At 44.7% G+C, this 19,888-nt stretch overlaps 1 protein-coding gene across 1 annotated transcript in view; it reads left to right on the forward strand.

Moving 5' to 3' along the window:
* The first annotated feature begins 733 nt into the window (after positions 1 to 733).
* Positions 734 to 19,888, forward strand: part of LOC143838688 (calpain-2 catalytic subunit) — a 53,649-nt gene continuing 34,494 nt past the window's right edge. Inside the window, exons 1-4 of the mRNA XM_077340426.1 lie at positions 734 to 1,401; positions 7,821 to 7,890; positions 15,411 to 15,529; positions 16,358 to 16,491. Of these exons, the coding sequence (XP_077196541.1) occupies positions 1,165 to 1,401; positions 7,821 to 7,890; positions 15,411 to 15,529; positions 16,358 to 16,491 (560 nt within the window). The 5' untranslated portion in view covers positions 734 to 1,164. The remainder of the gene's footprint in view (positions 1,402 to 7,820; positions 7,891 to 15,410; positions 15,530 to 16,357; positions 16,492 to 19,888) is intronic.

Below are 19,888 nucleotides of genomic sequence, written 5' to 3' on the forward strand. Positions count from 1 at the left end.
AGGCTACATGACACATATGCCATAGGATAGATGAATAAATAACCCTTCTTCCACCTTGTTCTAAGGAGAACCAGAAAGCGGTCCAGAAAAACTCTGACTCCTCAAGGGAAGGAGTCTCAACTGAAAACTAGGGAAGATGGCAGAGGGTGACAGGGATGCCCAGTCACTTCACTGATCCAATTCCCCGTGGCCAGTGAACTCTCTGAACCAGTCCACACTATGACTAACACACACTCATAAGAATGTCATCCTGTTTGTTTATTTACTTCATGAATGCTCTGCCTTTCTCGGGGGGGGGGGGGGGGGGGACCAAAAGTGGCTGACATCACTTTCCTCTCTGCTATCCTCACAAGAACTCCATGAGGTCAGTTTGGCTGAGTGAGTGGGTGGCCAAAGGTGACCAGGTGATTTTCCATGCCAGAGTGGGGATTTGCACCTGGATTTCCCAGCTCCTACTCTTACACTTTAACCACTACACCAGGCTGGCTCTGGTCTGGAACCAATTTTCCTGCTATCTTTTAACCCAGGAATTGGTTCCTGGCTTTTAGTCCCCATTTGGGATCTTCACAAAGCCTAGACATTCTTTCTGGGTCTGCTGTTGTGCCCACTCCCTCCAGAGGCAAAATATCTGGTGCTTGTCCAGGTGGTTCCCATTGGGTCATTTGAATCCCTCCCCCTCCCCACTGCTTTCCTTGCCGGAGCCCTATCAAGGCCTCAGCAGAAGAGCGGGGCTTGCTTCCACACGCTCAGAGGGCCACGTGGTCGCGCAAACGTCTGAATAGGACGAGAAGGGCTCTGTGGCGGCCCTCGGCTCCATCTACACAAGCCCCACCGACGACCGGCAACACAGAGCCCATTCAAAGGTCCGCGCCAAGAGCAGTTTCGGGGCTCGCAGGCGCGCAAAACACACAAGGCTCGCGGCTCAGTTCCAGCGAGGGGGCTGGCAGGCCGGACAATGCGAGTTGCCTCTCGAAGGCCAGCCTGCCCCACCCCGAGGGCCCGGATGGTGTTGTTTTCCGCTTTGCGATGAATCACCCGCCGCCCGCTTGGCTCGGAATGCCGCCGCTGTTTGCCTTTGCTGTCGTCCGTCTCCGCTGAGCTGCGGCAAGGGCTGCCTTTGGACGCCACGCTCTGCAGAGGCCGCGGCGGCAGCTGGAGGCAACCATGTCTGGGATCGCCGCGAAGCTCGCGAAAGACAGAGACGCCGCCAGGGGCTTGGGCTCCAACGCGAAGGCCGTGAAGTACTTAAACCAGGATTTCCAGGCGCTGCGGGACGAGTGTCTGCAGGCAGGGAAGCTCTTCCAGGACCCCGCCTTCCCCGCGGCTGCCGCCTCTCTCGGCTACAATGAACTCGGACCCAAGTCGTACAAAACTCAGGGCATCGTCTGGAAAAGGCCGACGGTAGGCCCGCTCTCGGTCCCTCCCTTATCCCAGAGGATAAGGACGAAGGGAAGGGAAGAAGATGGGTAGCGCTTCGCTTTGGGCTGGCAGCGGGAGCTCGGAGTTTCTCCCTTCAGTGTTGGCTCGGGATGGGATGGAAGCAGACGCCTCAGGCGCTGGGAGAAAGTCACACGTGGCAGGCAAGAGTGAAGTTTGGTTCGGAGGGGGAGAGGAATGAACCTCACTTTCTGATCCCCATCACTGAACTCCAGATGTGCCAGCCAGTCTCTCCCAGTGCTGAGGATCCCAGCTGGTTTCCTGGCTTTGTTAAATCAGCGAAGCAGATCACCCCTGAGCTGGGGAGGGCATTTGGATCCAGCTTAGTCGGTTGAGGCCCATCACTAGAAAAGAGAGGGCTAAGACAGCACTTTTTCCAGGGCAAACTCCTTTTCTTACCACCCTTTAGCCAATATGTCCCATGCAGAGTGCTCAAAGGATACTGTCAGCCTAACTTATTTTGCAGGGTTATTGCAGAGATATAAGGGAGGTGAGGGGAATGATGAAAGCCACTTTGGGCTCCCATCCCCCAAGAAAGATGGGCTATAAGGGCAGCAAATAAGAACAGTGCATGAGTGGAAAGTTCAGATCTAGTGCAATGTGCCCAGCATTTACCATCAGGCAAGTTCATACTTTGGTGTGTGTGTGTTTGTATGTGTGAGCATTGTTACCTGTGGCACCAAGTGGTGGTAGTTAGTTTGGTATAATTGAGGGGGATTGTGTGAATGTTGGCCTCAGTTTAAGGGATTGCCTGGGTTTTCTTTTAAATTATATGTAAATTTAAGGGGAAAAACAGAACTCTCAACAGGAAGCAGAGCAGTGTGGGATCAGATGGAGGCATGCCCCTTTGCAGGGTGATGCCGGAGAGAGGCTGCTTTTCAAACAGTAACACTGGCACATCATGTGCCTGCTGGAATAGCATAATTATGGTTATGAGAAGGAAGGAGCTGTTTTTATGTGTGCACTAAAGGGTATGACAATACTGATCTCCTTTGCAGGGCTGTTGTGCAGAGTACAACTAGATAATGTATGTGAAGCACCGAATACTAAAAGTGCTCCATGAATGCTGATTATTTTAATCAAAATACTTTTTTTGAGAAAGCTGTTTTTTTACCTTGATATATGGTTGCAGTAGATAGGCTCAGTAGGGAAAAACACCCCATCCAAAAACAACAGCCAGAGGTGCTGGTAAGTTATAGCAGCATCAAATGCTTCAGGGGTCTGCTTTGAATTCTCAGCCCACCTCTCTGCCATCTCTATTTTGTGTATCATTTGGGCCAGGAAGGCATTTATGAATACAGTCTCAAGGCACAATGAACTAGAAATATTAGTTTGAATTCTAAATTTTCATTTTGCATCTTATATGTATTCATGGTGTCCTTTTCTTCCAGGATAAGTCTAATAGGTTTGTAGTGTCTCCACCTGCAAATCAGAGTTTCTCCAGAAGAGCCATTGTGGTGTAGTGGTCAGTATTGGACTAAGATCTAGGAGAACCAGGTTTGAATCCCCACTCTGCCATGGAAGCTTGCTGGGTGAGCCAACGCAGCTGGGAGAGCACAGGTTTCATATGTGCTCTCCATATGTGCTCTCCATGTAAAGACCTGGGCTGCTGTGTTCTGGACTACTTGGAGTTTCCAGAGCAGCTTCAAGGGCAGCCCTACATAGTGTGAGTTACAGAAGTCTAGTCTGGAGGTGACCGTTGCATGGATCACTGTGGCTAGAGGTAGGAATACAAGCTGTCATGCCTGGCACCTGTCATGCCTGGCGCAGGTGATAAAATGCCCGGCGAGCAACATCCATGACCTGGGCCTCCATGGATAGGGAGGCATCCAGGATCATGCCTAGGCTCTTGATGGCGGTCAAAGGTGTTAAATAGACCCCATCAAAAGCAACAAAAAGGAAGTTGCAACAAAAACTATCTTTGGTGTATTAGCTGGATTTAACTTCAGCCAACGGAACATAACTGTAGATTGAGCCAATCTTCCCCAGCCTCCAGACACCTGGCCATCATGGGAGTCTTGATGGATGGCCATCATCAACATAAACAGCAGGGTGTCATCAGCATAATGTGAGAGTCAGGGTTCTGATTCTCACATTCAAAGCCGTTAACAGTCTGGGATCCCTGTATCTTCAGGATCTCCTTTTCCCCTCTACCCCCCAAAGAACATCAGCATACTGATGACTGCCCAGCCCCAAACTTTGGACCATCTGGGTGCATGTAGATGTTAAGTAACACTGGAAAGAGGATAACTCACTGCAGGAACCCTCATATCAGGGCTTGCAGTTGGGAGACCCTCTCCCCAAGTGCTGAACTCTTTCCCCATCCTTGGAGACAAGACCGCAGCCATTTAATGGTGGTACCTTGGTTTCCAACATCAGCTAGGTGCTGGGCTAAAAGCCCTTGATAGACAGTTTTGAATGCTGCTGTCAGATCTAATAAAAACCGCAGAGCCAACACGCCTAGATCCAGCTGTCTCCAGAGATTGTCCATGATGGTGACCAGAGTCATCTCCACCCGAAAGCTGTACTCCCCTGAATTCCTGCAGACATAATAGGAAATACACCGCAGTACATAGTTTTATACAGGAACAAAATAACTTAAAAACTTCTACATCCATCATTCATTTCATTGGGAGTTCAGAATAACTTCAGGTATCTCTGTTCTTATGAAAGAGCCCTGCATTGCCAGTGGAAGGGAGTGATTGCAAATGTGAAGAAGTATTTGAAAACTTATGACTGGGAAGTAGTTACTTACATTAGGCTATTTTGTTTTATTCATTAACAGTCCTATGGTAAATAAAAATATGTGTACCAGCCCAGGGGCTAGAACTGTTTTAGAAATATGAATGCATACTTTGTTTTTAGGCAGTCAGTATGCATAGACAGTTCTGTTCATGCATTATATACCCACCCTGTTTTCCACACCCTGCCTTTTCATTGTGAAAGTTTTATTTTCAGGAGGGACAACAAATCCTGTGCCAATCTTGCTGCTTCACTTTCTTATGCATTCCTATTCTATTAGGCCTCTCTTCAGAGTCTGGTCCTTTCTTTTCTTCCTGCCCACTTTCCAGTCTAGGCATTTGTATGCATGCCTCTTTTCTTTGCATCCTTCCCCATATCATTTATGGTTCATACTTTGCACAGGAGATTTAAATGCAAGTTTAAAAAAAATCGATTTGGATCTTTTAGAAAACTCATCTAGCTTGGGATGTTGTCTTCTTTTAAAGGAATGGGATTCTTGGCTCAGCATCTCATGAGGCTTTTAAGCAGTTCAAGGAGCAAATGGAAATATATTTTAGGATCCAGATCTCTAGTCAGTATGCTCTTTCAAAAAGAAACAGCTGCTGAAACTAGAAACCTCCATTTATTCAAAGAATTTCCTTTGCTTTACTTGTTTCATATGCCCTTAGTCATATACACGCACACACTCAAATCCAGAAATAGTTAACAAGAACAACAAAAAAATACCGTAGATTAATAGAAAAGCTTTTTAGATCTCCTTCAGGTAGTGAAAAGGAGCTTACAAAGCAGCTTACAATCACCTTCTCTTCCTCTCCCCAACCTATGAGGTAGGTGTGGGTGAGAGAGCTCTAACAGAACTGTTCTGCAAGAGCAGCCCTAAGGAAACTGTGACTAGCCCAAGCTTACCCAGCTGTCTGCATGTGGAGGAGTGGGGAATCAAACCCAGTTCCACCACTCTTAACCACCACACCACACTGGTTCACATTAAAGTAACACAAAAAGTAAGAACATGAAACCTGTGGACTCACACATTGCTTCAGTGTCTATGAAAGGGAAGGAAATGTAGGGAAGTACCCCCCCCCACACACACACACTCTCTCTCTCTCTCTCTCTCTCCTAGCACCACTAAAGAAAAAGGAGAGACACACCCTTATGTTGTATTCATACCCTGGTTCCATTAAGATATTTTAAAACTCCAAAACCTTGGGGTGGAAAAGGATTCTGAGGGGACTGAAATCTTCTCCTTGGCCCATTCTGTACCGCAGCAGCTCCTCCAGGCCACCAGCAGTGCAGCTTTCTGTGTCCCTCTGGGAAATACAGTGGCAGCAGAATAGTTTGGCTGCACCAGGGGGACCACTGGGGGGGGGGGTATTTTGCAGGAACACAATCCCAACTTCCTGCTAAATTAAAAAAAAAAAGCGCCACAAAGCCAACCGGGGCATTTTTGCCCCCTTTGGGCCAATGTAGGGCAGGGAGGAGCTGGGTGTGGAAGGCCTGGCTCTCTCCCTGTCCACTCGGGCCTGCTGTAGGACAGGCCCTGTTGGCCCTCGCAGCAGGTGAAGGGACCACGGGTTCTCCTGTGGTCCCTTAGCCTAGGCTAACTGAGGGCCTGATCCATGACAAGCCCAGGAGAGGGCCTGCCCAGCAGCTGGGTGATGTGGAAGCGATTAGCCCCGATTCCATATGATTGCCCTCTCTGCCTTTTATACTTGTGCAGAAATCAGCCCTTGCAAGTTTTTTAGGGGCTGCCTCCAAGATTGTAAAATATGAAGTAAGCTAGATTGCAGGGTGAATATTCCAATAGGCAGAAGTGGGTTTTTATCTCTCAGGAGAATATAATAGGTTTTCAGAATCTGTCACTGTTGCCTTCTAATACAATTTCAACAGCAGTGTTATCTCCAGGCCCTCACTGGTCATAAAGCTTATCTGCATGTTGTGAAAAGTGTCACTGCCTGTTTCTGCAGATCATAAACATTACCATGTTGGAGATCTGGGAATATTTGAGAGTGCCAAACAAACGTTAAGTAGAAGTATTATGGCTGCTGCTGTAGGCACAGGAGCCAAGCAAGCCATGTTTTTCTTCCAGTTTGTATATCTGTACAGTATTACATTCTCTGCCCCCCATGGCACTTGTACAATGCTAATGAAATTAACAGTGAAAAATACTACAATACTAATTAAAATAATGGATAAACAGTGAACAAACAAAACCATATACAATTCCAGATAGGTTAAAAAACCAAAAAGCCCTCACCCAGGCTAGCCTAATCTTTTCAGATCTTGGAAGCTAAGCAGGGTCAATGCCTTCTGAGGCTTTAAATTCAGGAGTCAACTCCCTTTTAAAAGTATTATTAAAGATCCAAGGTACCAGAATCTGGAATACCTCTAGGCCAGGCCATTCTCTCTCTCTGCAGCCTGGAGAGCTGCCAGCTTCCAAGTACAGCCTGGAGAGCTCCTAGGATTACAGCTGAGCTCCAGATGATGGAGATTAATCCCCCTGGAGAAAATGGCAGTTTGGGTGGTGGGCTCTGTGGCATTATGCCAGGATGAGGTAACTCCATAAGTCCTGCCTTCCTCAGGCACTACCCTCAAATCTAGAATGCTACAAGGGTCGAGCTACCATCTAAAGTAGCGATCCCCAACCTGTGGGCAGCGGACCACATGTGGTCCTTCGACTAATTGGAGGTGGGCCCTGAAGGACGTCTTCTCCCCCCCCCCCCCGTCCCTTTACTTCATCCCCCCGGCCCTTTACAACACACTTCGGGTGTCATTGTCTCCCATCACTCCCAGATGGGACTATCTCGTTGCAGAGAAACAAGCTCAGGGTTCCCATTAATTTGTCATTGTCATGAGTTAAAATTTCCATGAAAATAAAATGTTCCTTATGTTCATTGTTGTGGCGTGTCTGTATCTTATTTTGAAGGGATGTTTAAACCTTACCATAGCGATCAGAGAGCGTTTAGGGCAGAGGTTGAGAGTAGAGGAGTAAACTACCCCCCCCACTGGGCCTCAGTAAAAGGCGTTGAGTGGTCCCCGGTGATAAAAAGGTTGGGGACCACTGATCTAAAGGGTCAAGCTACAAGGGTTAAGCTACAACAAGCTAAATATTTGTTTCAAAAGCAATATGTATAATATATATAGTGTACACAATAAAATAATTAAAAACAAAGGGGCTGATAAGAAGGCTACAATACAGATGTGTTGAGGAAGGCCTGCTGTAGAAAAAGTGGCATTAAAAGCAATAATTAATCAGGTAGTACTATAGTAGTATCTGTATATCAATAGTGTCAATGTATTGCAAAATATTGACAATGATTTCTTTTCCTTACTGTTTATGTGCTGACTAACCTTTGGCTTCTCCACAGCCTGAAGTGCCACTGATCAGGAAAATTTGAGCCCATGAAATGTTTTTAAATTGTAAATGTAATTTGAAAGTGCAACCACCACAACAGTTTATGTGAAAATCACCAGGATTATTGCAGCATTGAAGGAATCGAACTTTACACAGGATTTCAGCTTCCATGTTTTGTAATGGCAAATATGATCCCAAGACTCCTCGGGCATACATATCCTAGTATCAAGGTGACTGGATCAGGATGTCCATACCTTTACATTTCTTTATCTTACTCTTGTTCTTCCAGGAGTTGTGTTCCAATCCTCAATTTATTGTTGGAGGGGCTACCCGGACTGATATCTGCCAGGGAGCTTTAGGTAAGGCAAGGAGTGTTATTTATTTGTTTGTTTGTGTGTGTCTTGTCTCTCCCATTGAGTGGCTTGTGGTGCCTAACAGATTCACAAATAAAAACCTGATTAAAACCCCTTACAAAACCATCACAATCTAAAACCAATCAGCAACAGTTAAACCCTCCCATTCCTCCAGCACACAGATTATTCACACCTCAAGAGTGGGGGAGCCCAGATCTTAATAGCCCTGGCCTCAAACAATAATCTCATGGAAGAACTCTGGCTTGCAGGCCTTGCAGAACAAAAGCTCCCATCAGGGCCCTTAGCTCTTCCGGAAGCTCATTCCACCAGGTTGGGGCCAGGACTAAAAAAGCCCTGGCCTGGATTGAGGCCAGGCAGATTTCCCTCAGGCCAGGGACCCTTACAGAAGCTCACAATGCTGTGGCTGTATGGTTTGACGTGTATCAAATGTGTTTTTGTGCCACATTATTGTATAACATTCTCCATTTAGTATTTTTAATGCAGTTTTCCTCATCCTGTTAGATTTTCACTTTGTGATTTAGGGAACTTTAAGGCTAGATCCCACCTTTTACTCAGACTCTGCTGGGGCAAACCTTATTTGCTCTGCCCTGGGGGGTAAACGGTAATGACTGGGGAAGGCACTGGCAAACCACCCCGTATTGAGTCTGCCATGAAAGCGCTAGAGGGCGTCACCCCAAGGGTCAGACATGACCCGGTGCTTGCACAGGGGATACCTTTACCTTTACCTTTAACTCTCAGTCAGAAGTTGAATATAATACTAACTTGCCTTGCTGGGCGGCTTCAAGAATGACTGTACCCACCACAGTGAGACAGATTGCTCTTATTTCTTCATTTTAATTCTCCATTTTGGTCCCTCGCAATTCATGGTTCTTTTGTTCATTAGTCTTACAGGAGTCTTGCAGTGGGCACTCGAGCATGAGTCCACTCTTGCAAATGAAAAATGGAAGGCGGGGTCCCCTTTGACAATCAAAAATGGCTATGCTGGAGATCATGGGACCTGCATATACAGAAACCATGTGGTTCAAGAATTGTGAGCAGGAGGGGAACTGTCTGTAACAGAGTAGAAAGACAGGTTTCCAGGATCCAGCTCCTTTTCTTTTCTTTTGCTTTCTTCAATTCCTAGACAAGAGCTTCTTTTGTTTTGTTTGGTATCATTCTTCATGCAAATTGTACATCATGCTGCTAGTGGAATGCTGTTTTGCTTCAGGGCAAGTATGTAGCAATTTGAGCAGGGTACATCTAAGGGCAAACAATACAGCAGTGTAAATACCTTGACCTTCCTTTGTTGCTTCAGAAGGTGATATTTCACTATTTTTTATTTTCTGTTTTGTCTTGTAATGCCAGAAACAAACAAGCAAAAAACCCTGTTTTATGCCACTTCCTGGCACCAAAGGCCATTTTACAGATTCATGGGCTTACTTAACTGACAGTGCAACCCTAAGAATATTTGCCTGGGGGGTAAGCCACATTGAGTAGAACATGGTAGGATGCTGACTAGACCTGCTTAGGGTTTTGCTCTAAACCACTGTGTGTCTTCATACAGTCGGATTGGATATAATGGGGGGATGGGGCACCCTCTACGGGAGCATCTAGAAGTGGACCCCTTGGACCAATCATTTTGAAATTTGGAGGGGAGTCAGGGAAGAGCCTCCTGGAGCTACCCTGAAAGTTTTGAGGCTGTACCTCAAACCCCCACCCCCAGGCCCTGGGAAAGGCAGGAAACACCGAAATTCCCATTATAGTATATGGCGCCATTGATTTTCATGGACACCGTAGCTGAGGAGGCCGAATTGGGCCATCCGTGCACAAGCCTACTCATTATCCCATAACAAGTGGTGTTCACAAGCACTATGCATCTATGATTATATGCATAGGCATTGCAACGGAGAAGTATGATTTTTAAAAACTAGGCGGGCATTGTGGGACCTTTAAATCGCATCAAAATATGGAGGAAGGGGATTGGTTGCCTGAATTGATTGACAGGCAGAAGTGCCCTTATAAGGCATGTTGCTCTCTTCCACCTCTTCCAGCAGCAGGTGAGGAGGGTAAGATGCACAGAAAGAAGCCCGACAAAGGCAAGACAGCAAAAAGGTGAGGAGGGCCTGGGGGCACATGATAGAATGTCGTGCTTTTCCATTCCATGGGCGTGAGGCTATTTTTACTAATGTGTGGAAATTCCCTAAATTCTGCCATTGGCATATCAGCATTTGAGGAATATGGTTTGCATATAATCATTTGCCCTGTAGTGCCTCTACCTCAAGGTTATTGTGCAGGGCCAAAATACATTCCATTCCCCCTCCCATTAATATGTGCCTACCTTACAAGTATCTTTTGACCTAAAACAGACCTAGAGGTACTCTTCACAAATCTCCTTACTTAAAAAAAAAACTAGGAATGAGGAAACAACCTATCTCAAGAAATGTTAGTCAGCGTGTTACCAAAGGGGAGGGGAAATGCATATGGTATACATCAAAAAAAGATCTGATCAAAAGCCAGAACTGACAAAAGGGAACAGCCTAACAGTATGGATACTGCAGAAATGCATAGATCAAAAGTATCTTTGAAATTTTCTTCACATCTTCTTGGCTCTAATGCATGACCTGAGTTTACCAGATAAACAGTTAGTGAAATTTCCTTTTTAGATGCAGTTCCAGGATAATACAATAAGCAACCCAGTAGTAGGGAAGAACTGTGCTTCATTTCATAATTAGGGGCTATAGCTAAATGGTAGGACATCTGCATCTGCTTCAGCATGCAGAAGATCCCAGGTTCAATCACCAGAATCTCCAGTTAGAAGGATTAGGTAGTTGTTGATATTAGGTGCGAAGTCGTATCCGACCCATTGCGACCCCATGGACTATGATCCCCCAGGCCTTCCTGTCCTCTACCATTCCCCGGAGTTCATTTCAGTTTGCACCTACTGCTTCAGTGACTCCATCCAGCCACCTCATTCTCTGTCGTCCCACTCTTCTTTTGCCCTCAATCGCTCCCAGCATTAGGCTCTTCTCCAGGGAGTCCTTTTTTCTCATGAGGTGGCCAAAGTATTTGAGTTTCATCTTCAGGATCTGGCCTTCTAAGGAGCAGTCAGGGCTAATCTCCTCTAGGACTGACCAGTTTGTTCACCTTGCAGTCCAAGGGACTCGCAAGAGTCTTCTCCAGCACCAGAGTTCAAAAGCCTCAATTCTTTGACACTCGGCCTTCCTTATGGTCCAACTTTCACAGCCATACATTGTAACTGGGAAGACCATAGCCTTGACTAAATGCACTTTTGTTGGCAGGGTGATGTCTCTGCTTTTTAGGATGCTGTCTAGATTTGTCATAGCTTTCCTCCCCTGAAGCAAGCGTCTTTTAATTTCTTTGCTGCAGTCCCCATCTGCAGTGATCTTAGAGCCCAGGAAAATAAAATCTGTCACTATCTCCATTTCTTCCCCATCTATTTGCCAGGAATTGAGAGGGCCAGATGCCATGATCTTTTCTTGATGTTGAGTTTCAAGCCAACTTTTGCACCCTCCTCCTTCACCCGCATCAACAGGCTCTTTAGTTCCTCTTCGCTTTCTGCCATTAGAGTGGTATCATCTGCATATCTAAGGTTGTTGATATTTCTCCCTGCAATCCTGATCCCAATTTGTGACTCCTCTAACCCCGCCTTTCTCATGATGTGCTCCGCATACAAGTTAAATAGGCAAGACGACAGTATACAGCCTTGCCGAACTCCTTTCTCAATTTTGAACCAATCAGTGATTCCATGCCCGGTTCTCACTGTTGCTTTTCGACCTGCATATAGGTTTCTCAAGAGACAAATAAGATGCTTGGGTATTCCCATCTCTTTAAGAACTTGCCACAATTTGTTGTGCTCCACACAATCAAAGGCATAGTAAATGAAGCAGAAGTAGACGTTCTTCTGGAACTCCCTAGCTTTCTCCATGATCCAGCGTATGTTGGCAATTTGATCTCTAGTTCCTCTTCGAAATCCTGCCTGTACTTCTGGAAGTTCTCAGTCCACATATTGCTGGAACCTAGCTTGTAAAATTTTGAGCATAACTTTGCTAGCATGAGAAATGAGTGCAATGGTGCGGTAGTTTGAACATTCTTTGGCATTGCCCTTCTTTGGGATTGGAATGTAAACTGACCTTTTCCAATCCTGTGGCCATCGTTGAGTTTTCCATATTTGCTGGCATATTGAGTGTAGCACTTTTACTGCATCGTCTTTTAAGATTTTGAATAGTTCAACTGATTGGGTAGTAGGGGATGAGAAAGACCTTTGCCTGATACCTTGGACTGAGAGGGGATCTGATAACCATCTTCAAGTATTTAAAAGGCTGCCATATAGAGGATGGAGCAGAGTTGTTCTCTCTTGCCCTGGAGGGATAGACCAGAACCAATGGGATGAAATTAATTTTTTAAAATCCCGCTGGTTCTGTGAAGGTTGCATTTTCCATGAATTTAATACTGTCCATGTTTCTATAGGATGGTTACATTGTCCTAAAAGGTAAAGGTAAAGGTATCCCCTGTGCAAGCACTGAGTCATGTCTGACCCTTGGGGTGACGCCCTCCAGAGTTTTCATGGAAGACTCAATACGGGGTGGTTTGCCAGTGCCTTTCCCAGTCATTACCGTTTACCCCCCAGCAAGCTGGGTACTCATTTCACCGACCTCGGAAGGATGGAAGGCTGAGTCAACCTTGAGCCGGCTGCTGGGATTGAACTCCCAGCCTCATGGGCAAAGCTTTCAGACAGCTGCCTTACCACTCTGCGCCATAAGAGGCTCTCTTACATTGTCCTACTATATCCCAAACTTAGTATATACCAGGGGTGGCCAAACTGTGGCTCTCCAGGTGTTCATGGACAACTTGCATAAAGGAAGCATTCTCATTTTCTGGTATATTTTTTGAAGGATGTTGCCATGGTTTCATGCTGGCAAGGGATTATGGACATCTGGAGAGACAGTTTGGCCACCTCTGGTGTATACAAATAGGGTCTTGGATCCATAGTTGCACTAATCAGGATCCAGCCCCAAACCCACCAGTGACCATTAGAGTCTAGAGTTTTGGCCCAATGCCAGGAATGTTTCCTATACAACACCAATGACAATTCAGATACATAAAAAGCCACCCTTTGCTGGTTGTTCCCATCCAGAACCATCTTCTAATTACCATGAATATGACAACATCAGACCATTCCTCTTCAAGGCGAGCAAAATATGATTCCTTCTGTCCTATTCTGCTTTCATTTCTTCCTCTTTCCAGTTCCCATCTATTAGTTTTCTTACGTCTTGTTGCGGACCACCTTGCTTCACAGCTAGCCCTTCCCCCAGTGAGGGATTCCTTTCCGATTCTCCTGAACACTGTTCCTGATAAATGATAGATTCTAGGAAAGTTCTTGCAGTATACAATACACCAATTTTAGTTTTAAAAACTTACTGCTAATTAATTTATTTTATTTGGAAGTGTCAAATTCTGAGATTCCCATATTTTATGACAAATCTATAGTATGCTGGTATACAGTTGGATTGCATATATCTACAAAGCCCATTGGTGGGGATGTGGTGAGTCATTGAAGCAGAAGGTAGGAAACAATGTGGGTTATGCATAAAGGAAGCATTTCATTTTCTGGTATATTTTTCAAAGTATGTTCCCATGGTATCATCACAAGTAATAACAGTTAAAAGATCTGTGCTTCCTGTCTGATCCTGGCAGCAGATGTTTCCTCCCCAGAGAAAAAAAATATTTGCATAAAATATCCATCAACTATATTCTATGACATTGTGTTTGCATGCTGTGGGCTTCTCCTATTTTTTGCACCACTGTTTTGTGGGAAGACGTCATTTTCAGAAAGGGACTTGATAGCTCCCATCATTGGCTTAAGTGCATATATTTGCTTTTCCCCTCTGTCCTTCTGTGAGTCTTGAGGCAATGGTCTTTACAGATTGAAGTACTTAAGCTTAGCCAATTGTCTCTATTGATTTTTGTTTTTAATTTTCTCTGTTCTCTTTCAAGTACATCTTCACTCTATGTCTAATGTATTGTGTTTACCGTAATGGGAAGATTTTATTCTGGAAATGAAGTATGATAGCTCAGCAGGATCCTTCCACTTAATGTTGGGATAGGAAAGGAATGGTGATGAAATGTCATAGAGTTTGTAGTTCCATGGAATTAAACTACTCAATAGGAAGAGAAATATTATGTCAAAATAAAATTTGCAGAGGCTAATAAGATGTGGATTTCATAGTAAGATAACAAAAACAATCATTATTTTTGAGAAGATGGTCACTTGGTTAGAATACAACATCAGAAGCTAGAGCTTAAATCTGCCTTTGTTTCTCAGTGGCCAGTTCCTCTCCAAATTCCCAAATATTCCTTCCATTAACACAACAGATACTCAAGATTCATCTGCATGCTGCAGGTGCATCAAGGATTTCATGGCCACACATGACACTGTGAGCCCCACGTTGTCCAAGCATATACAGTACTGCACCTATGCAGAACTTTACCTCTATTCACTTTCTATGACTCTTCTTGGCGGAGTCAGGCAGTAATTGGGTTTCCACTGCTTCTGAGTCCCTAAATCTGTCCGGCCTTAGATGTTTCATTGTACTGATGAGTTTGCTAATGTGCATCCATCACAAAAAGTGGCCTCAGCCATGAATTGTGCTTACCGATATTGAAAATGCTGATGCTAGACTTGGTTTTCCACTGACATCTTCCACCTTCCCAGCTAGCAAGTCTGTGTTTAGTAAAGCAGATGTTAGTGGCAGCAAAGGTGAGGAACTTGTACGTGGACAGAGTGTACATTGGCATACATCCAGCATTAGTTAACAGCTGAGGTTTTGGCTCCTACAAACAGAGCCAGTCTTCAGAGTTTCTGTGAATTTCCACACATCAGTAAGAAGAGCCTTCACAAATATCATGTAGACGCATCTGGCAGGGAAGAAAAAGATAGTTTGCAAAACACCTTTCTTTAAGCTAGTTTTTGCAGCTATTGATGCCAAAGTTAGCGGTTTTACATTGGAAACTCTAACTCTGCATGCAATTTATACCTCATTTATCTTGTGGAAGGCCTATTACTATATCCTTTTTATGTGTAAGAATTTCTCCATTATTTGGCTCCATATATCCATGAACCTGATCCATGCAAGGGTAAACAGTAAAGATTCTGAATTGCCATTCTGTTGATGGGAAAGCATTTGAGGAGGAAAAAAGGGTGTTGTTGTTGTTTGCAGATTCCCCCTCCCCACCGTTTCTCCCACACAGTTCCAAGGAGTTCCGCTGACAAAAAAGGAAGCCGTTTAGTGTGTGGGTCACAGAAGTTGCATTGGGGAGGAGAACAATTGTCTTCCTCTCTAGCTTAACTCAGCTTACCCTAACTAACTTTCATTGTGGGTGACTAATACACCTCCTTAAAGCTCACTGAAATCAAAGAGACTTAGAAGTGCCCTGTTTTGTCATCATTTTACTTGCCAGTATAATGAACAAGATTTTTATTTTGTGCGGAATTTTTTCCCCCACAGGAGACTGCTGGTTGCTGGCAGCCATTGCCTCTCTGACACTGAATGAAGAGATTTTGGCTAGAGTCGTTCCCAATGATCAAGGCTTCCAGGACAGATATGCAGGAATCTTCCACTTCCAGGTACCACAGAGCCCGGCTTCTGCCCTTTGCAGACACATGGGGAAAGTGTCATCATTGTGTAAGGAGTATAGAGAATGAGGGTTGTGCTAGACAAAGGCTTTTTCCAGAATGCTGCTTTCTCTTAACATTTCAGTAGCACTGCACTGACTGTGTCATGTAATATTCCTGCTTTCTTGTTATGGGGCTTGCTCTGGTGCCAGGGGGAGACCCTTGCTGTGCAGAAGAGATGCCAATCATGTTTTTTTTTAATTGTAAAAGATATATGGGTGGTGGAATGGAGGCAGTGAACACACAGTCTCCATTGGGGAGGGAGAATGAAATGAAAATTAAATTAAAAAGTGTTTAATGTCAGGGAGTTCAAACTTACATAGATAGACCTAGAGGGATTTGAGAGGGATCTGGCACAACTACCATTAAGTGACTTTGACAGTGCTTTCATACAACAAAAGATATACTAGAGCTACATGTGCTAGGACATGAATTACAAACATATTGTGGTCTTTGTCTATGTATTTGATATAAGATGAATGGACTGCCTCCCTCCTCCAGATTATCTTAATTTGTTGACTACAATAACTTTGTGTAACTTCCATGTTTCAGGAAAGAGGCAGTTTGCAGTGTGGAGTCACATGGAGTGGCTTAAACCATCCCTGGTCTAATAAAAGGTGGTGGGCCACGGTGGCAAGTTTTCAGGATGAAGATAACTCTTTCTCAAAACTGAACTTTTATACAAAAGGCCAACTGCATTATCTGTTTTTGGCTGTGGTGAAGTGCATGGCTCCAAATCCATGTCATTTGATATTGACTTCATTTTTTTCTGCCTTTCAGTTCTGGCAGTATGGAGAGTGGGTGGACGTTGTTGTTGATGACAGGTTGCCCACCAAAAATGGACAACTCCTCTTTGTTCACTCCGCAGAAGGGAGTGAGTTCTGGAGTGCTCTACTAGAGAAGGCTTATGCTAAGTAAGTAGAAGGAGTTATAACAATTATGTACAATTGCATGCCATCATGCTGAAACTGAATTATGGTTATCCCAGCAAGGCACTTTCAATACAGGTGAGAGGCAGAGGTGGTTTGCCATTGCCTTCCACTGCAAAACCTTCATTAATGGTCTCCCAGCCAATTATGACCCTGCTTAGATGTGATGAGCTCATGCTGTTTTCCTTATGACAATTACTAAGGTTAACAATAGGTTAATAGAGAATCAGCGTGGGATAAAAGCTTGAGTGCTAGATTAGGACCTGCTTGTAAATCCAAACTAAGCCCTGAAGGTCACTGCATGATCTTGGGTTAGACATTTTCTTTCAGCTCAACTTTCTTTTCAAGATTGTTGTGGAGAAAAACTGGATGAAAGAGAACCTTCGCCTTTTTTGAGGAAAAGTGGATTTAAAATGTGGTGGAAAAAATAATTTTTAATATCTGATTTATGAGCCCTAGCTCAAAAAAGAATTACTCTAGTGTCCGAGGAAACAATAGAAGGGTAGTTTTATAATACATATAATGAGTTGGTGGTTTGTGAGGAATCTGGGCAGGGGAGGAGGTTAAAGGTTTAGATATCCTACACACACATATCCAAAAGTCTATCTGTTCAAGGATTCTAGAAACTCTTCCATCTCCCTGTGTTTGGTTTTTTTCTGACTCATATCTGCTGTCAATATTTTGGGCCTCTTAGAGCATATTTGGTCCTTATAGTTAATTTACAAAGTCATATATTTCTGCATACTCACGAAGCCTCCAATTATACAGGTTATATACAGATTACACCTAGAATCATAGAATCATAGAGTTGGAAGAGGCCATACAGGCCATCTAGTCCAACCCCCTGCTCAACGCAGGATCAGCCCAAAGCATCCTAAAGCATCCAAGAAAAGTGTGTATCCAACCTTTGCTTGAAGACTGCCAGTGAGGGGGAGTTCACCTCCTTAGGCAGCCTATTCCACTGCTGAACTACTCTGACGGTGAAATTTTTCCCCCTGATATCTAGCCTATATCGTTGTACCTGAAGTTTAAACCCATTACTGCATGTCCTCTCCTCTGCAGCCAACAGAAACAGCATCCAAGTGACAACCTTTCAAATACTTGAAGAGGGCTATCATGTCCCCTCTCAACCTCCTTTTCTCCAGCCTGAACATTCCCAAGTCCCTCAACCTATCTTCATAGGGCTTGGTCCCTTGGCCCCAGATCATCTTCGTCGCTCTGCTCTGTACCCTTTCAATTTTATCTACGTCCTTCTTGAAGTTAGGCCTCCAGAACTGCACAAAGTACTCCAGGGACTATGACAACTTGTGATTTCGATGTGATGCCCCTGTTGATACAGCCCCAAATGGCATTTGCCTTTTTTACCGCTGCATCAATCCACAAATACACCAAGGTCTCGTTCACACACAGTGTTACCTAGAAGCGTGTCCCCCATCCAGTAGGCATGCTTCTAATTTTTCTGACCCAGATGCAGAACTTTACACTTATCTTTATTAAATTGCATCTTGTTCTCATTTGCCCATTTTTCCATTGCGTTCAGATCTCATTGAACTCTGTCTCTATCTTCCGGAGTATTTGCCAGTCCTCCCAATTTGGTGTCATCTGCGAGCATGATGAGTAGTCCCTCTACTCCCTCATCTAGATCATTAATAAATATGTTAAAAAGTACCGGGCCAAGCACTGAGCCCTGAGGTACCCCGCTACTCACCTCTCTCCAGTCTGATGAAACACCATTGACAACAACTCTTTGAGTGCAGTTCTCTAACCAATTCCCTGTCCACCTAACTATCTGAAAATCCAGATTGCAGTCCTTCAACTTATCAATCAGAACATCATAGGGAACCTTGTCAAAAGCTTTACTAAAATCCAAGTAAACGACATCAACCGAATTTCCCCGATCCAGCAAACCTGTTACTTGGTCAAAAAAGGAAACCAGGTTGGTCTGGCAGGACCTGTTGGAGACAAATCCATGCTGACTTCCTTGGATCACCAAATTGTCCTCCAGATGTTTGCAGATTGCTGCCTTTAATATCTGCTCCATTATCTTCCCCACAACAGAGGTCAGACTCACTGGTCTGTAGTTTCCCGGGTCATCCTTCCTCCCTTTTTTGAAGATCGGAATAACATTTGCTCTCTTCCAGTCCTCCGGGACATCTCCAGTCCTTAATGAGATCCCGAAGATGATGGACAAGGGCTGTGCAAGTTCTCTGGAAAGTTCTTTCAGCACTCTCGGGTGCATTTCATCCGGCCCAGGGGATTTGAACTCATCCAGTGCAGCTAAATGCCTCTCGACAACCTCTCTATCCATGTTAACCTGCCACCCAGACTATCTGTTGGCTACTGCTATTTCTAGATGTGCCTAAACCCTTTGATCTGTGGGAAAAAACAGATGTAAAATAGACACTAAGCCTTTCTGCTTTCTCTGCATCTTCCATTAGAGTTTGTCCATCCGCACCCAACAGTGGGCCTATTGCCTCCTTTACTTTACGTTTGCTCCTCACATAACTGAAAAATCTTTTCTTGTTACAGTGGGCTTCCCTGGCCAATCTTTCCTTTTGAGATGGGGAGCCAAGGAAGCTTGTAGCCAGACGCGGATGTTGGATTTTCGTAGGGCAAACTTTAATAAACTCAGAGACATGATGAGTGTCATACCATGGACGAGAATGCTGGAAGGGAAGGGAGCATGTGAAGGGTGGGCGCTACTCAAACAGGAGCTATTGCATGCTCAATCAATGACTATCCCAGACTATCAATGACTATCATATCCATTCACCATTACCTTCCAGTCATGAGAATCATTCCACCAAGTTTCTGTGATGCCTACTAGATCATACCTTTCCATCAGCATGAGAAGTTCCAGCTCTTCCTTCTTATTGCCCATGCTTCGGGCTTTAATATAAAGGCATCTGAATCCTTTTACTTTTGGTTCCCTATGAGCTGGCCTTGCCGGTTGGGCTGCCCCCGATCGTTCTCCTTCCTTACACTCCCTATGTTGATCGTCTCCTTCCCCTTGTGGCTTCAGTTTAAAGCTCTCCTGATGAATCTCCCCAGGTTCCTGCCAAACACATTCTTCCCCAACTTCGATGTGCAGTCCATCAGGTGCTAGTAGGCCTTCCTCAAGAAAGCCTATCCCATGGTCCCAGAAACCAAATATCTCCTGCCGGCACCAACTACGCAGCCACTGATTCACCTCCGTTATCTTACTCTCCTGACGCATTCCTCTTCCCTTGATAGGCAAGATTGAAGAGAATACCACTTGTGCCCCCATTTGCTTGAGCTTCCTCCCCAGATCGTGATAGTCTTTTTTAAGAGGAGCGATGGTATTCACGGACGTCATTCATTCCCACATGGACCATCACAAATGGGTAGTGATCCGTAGATT

This window comes from Paroedura picta, chromosome 1 (assembly GCF_049243985.1).
Source record: "Paroedura picta isolate Pp20150507F chromosome 1, Ppicta_v3.0, whole genome shotgun sequence".
NCBI lineage: Eukaryota > Metazoa > Chordata > Lepidosauria > Squamata > Gekkonidae > Paroedura > Paroedura picta.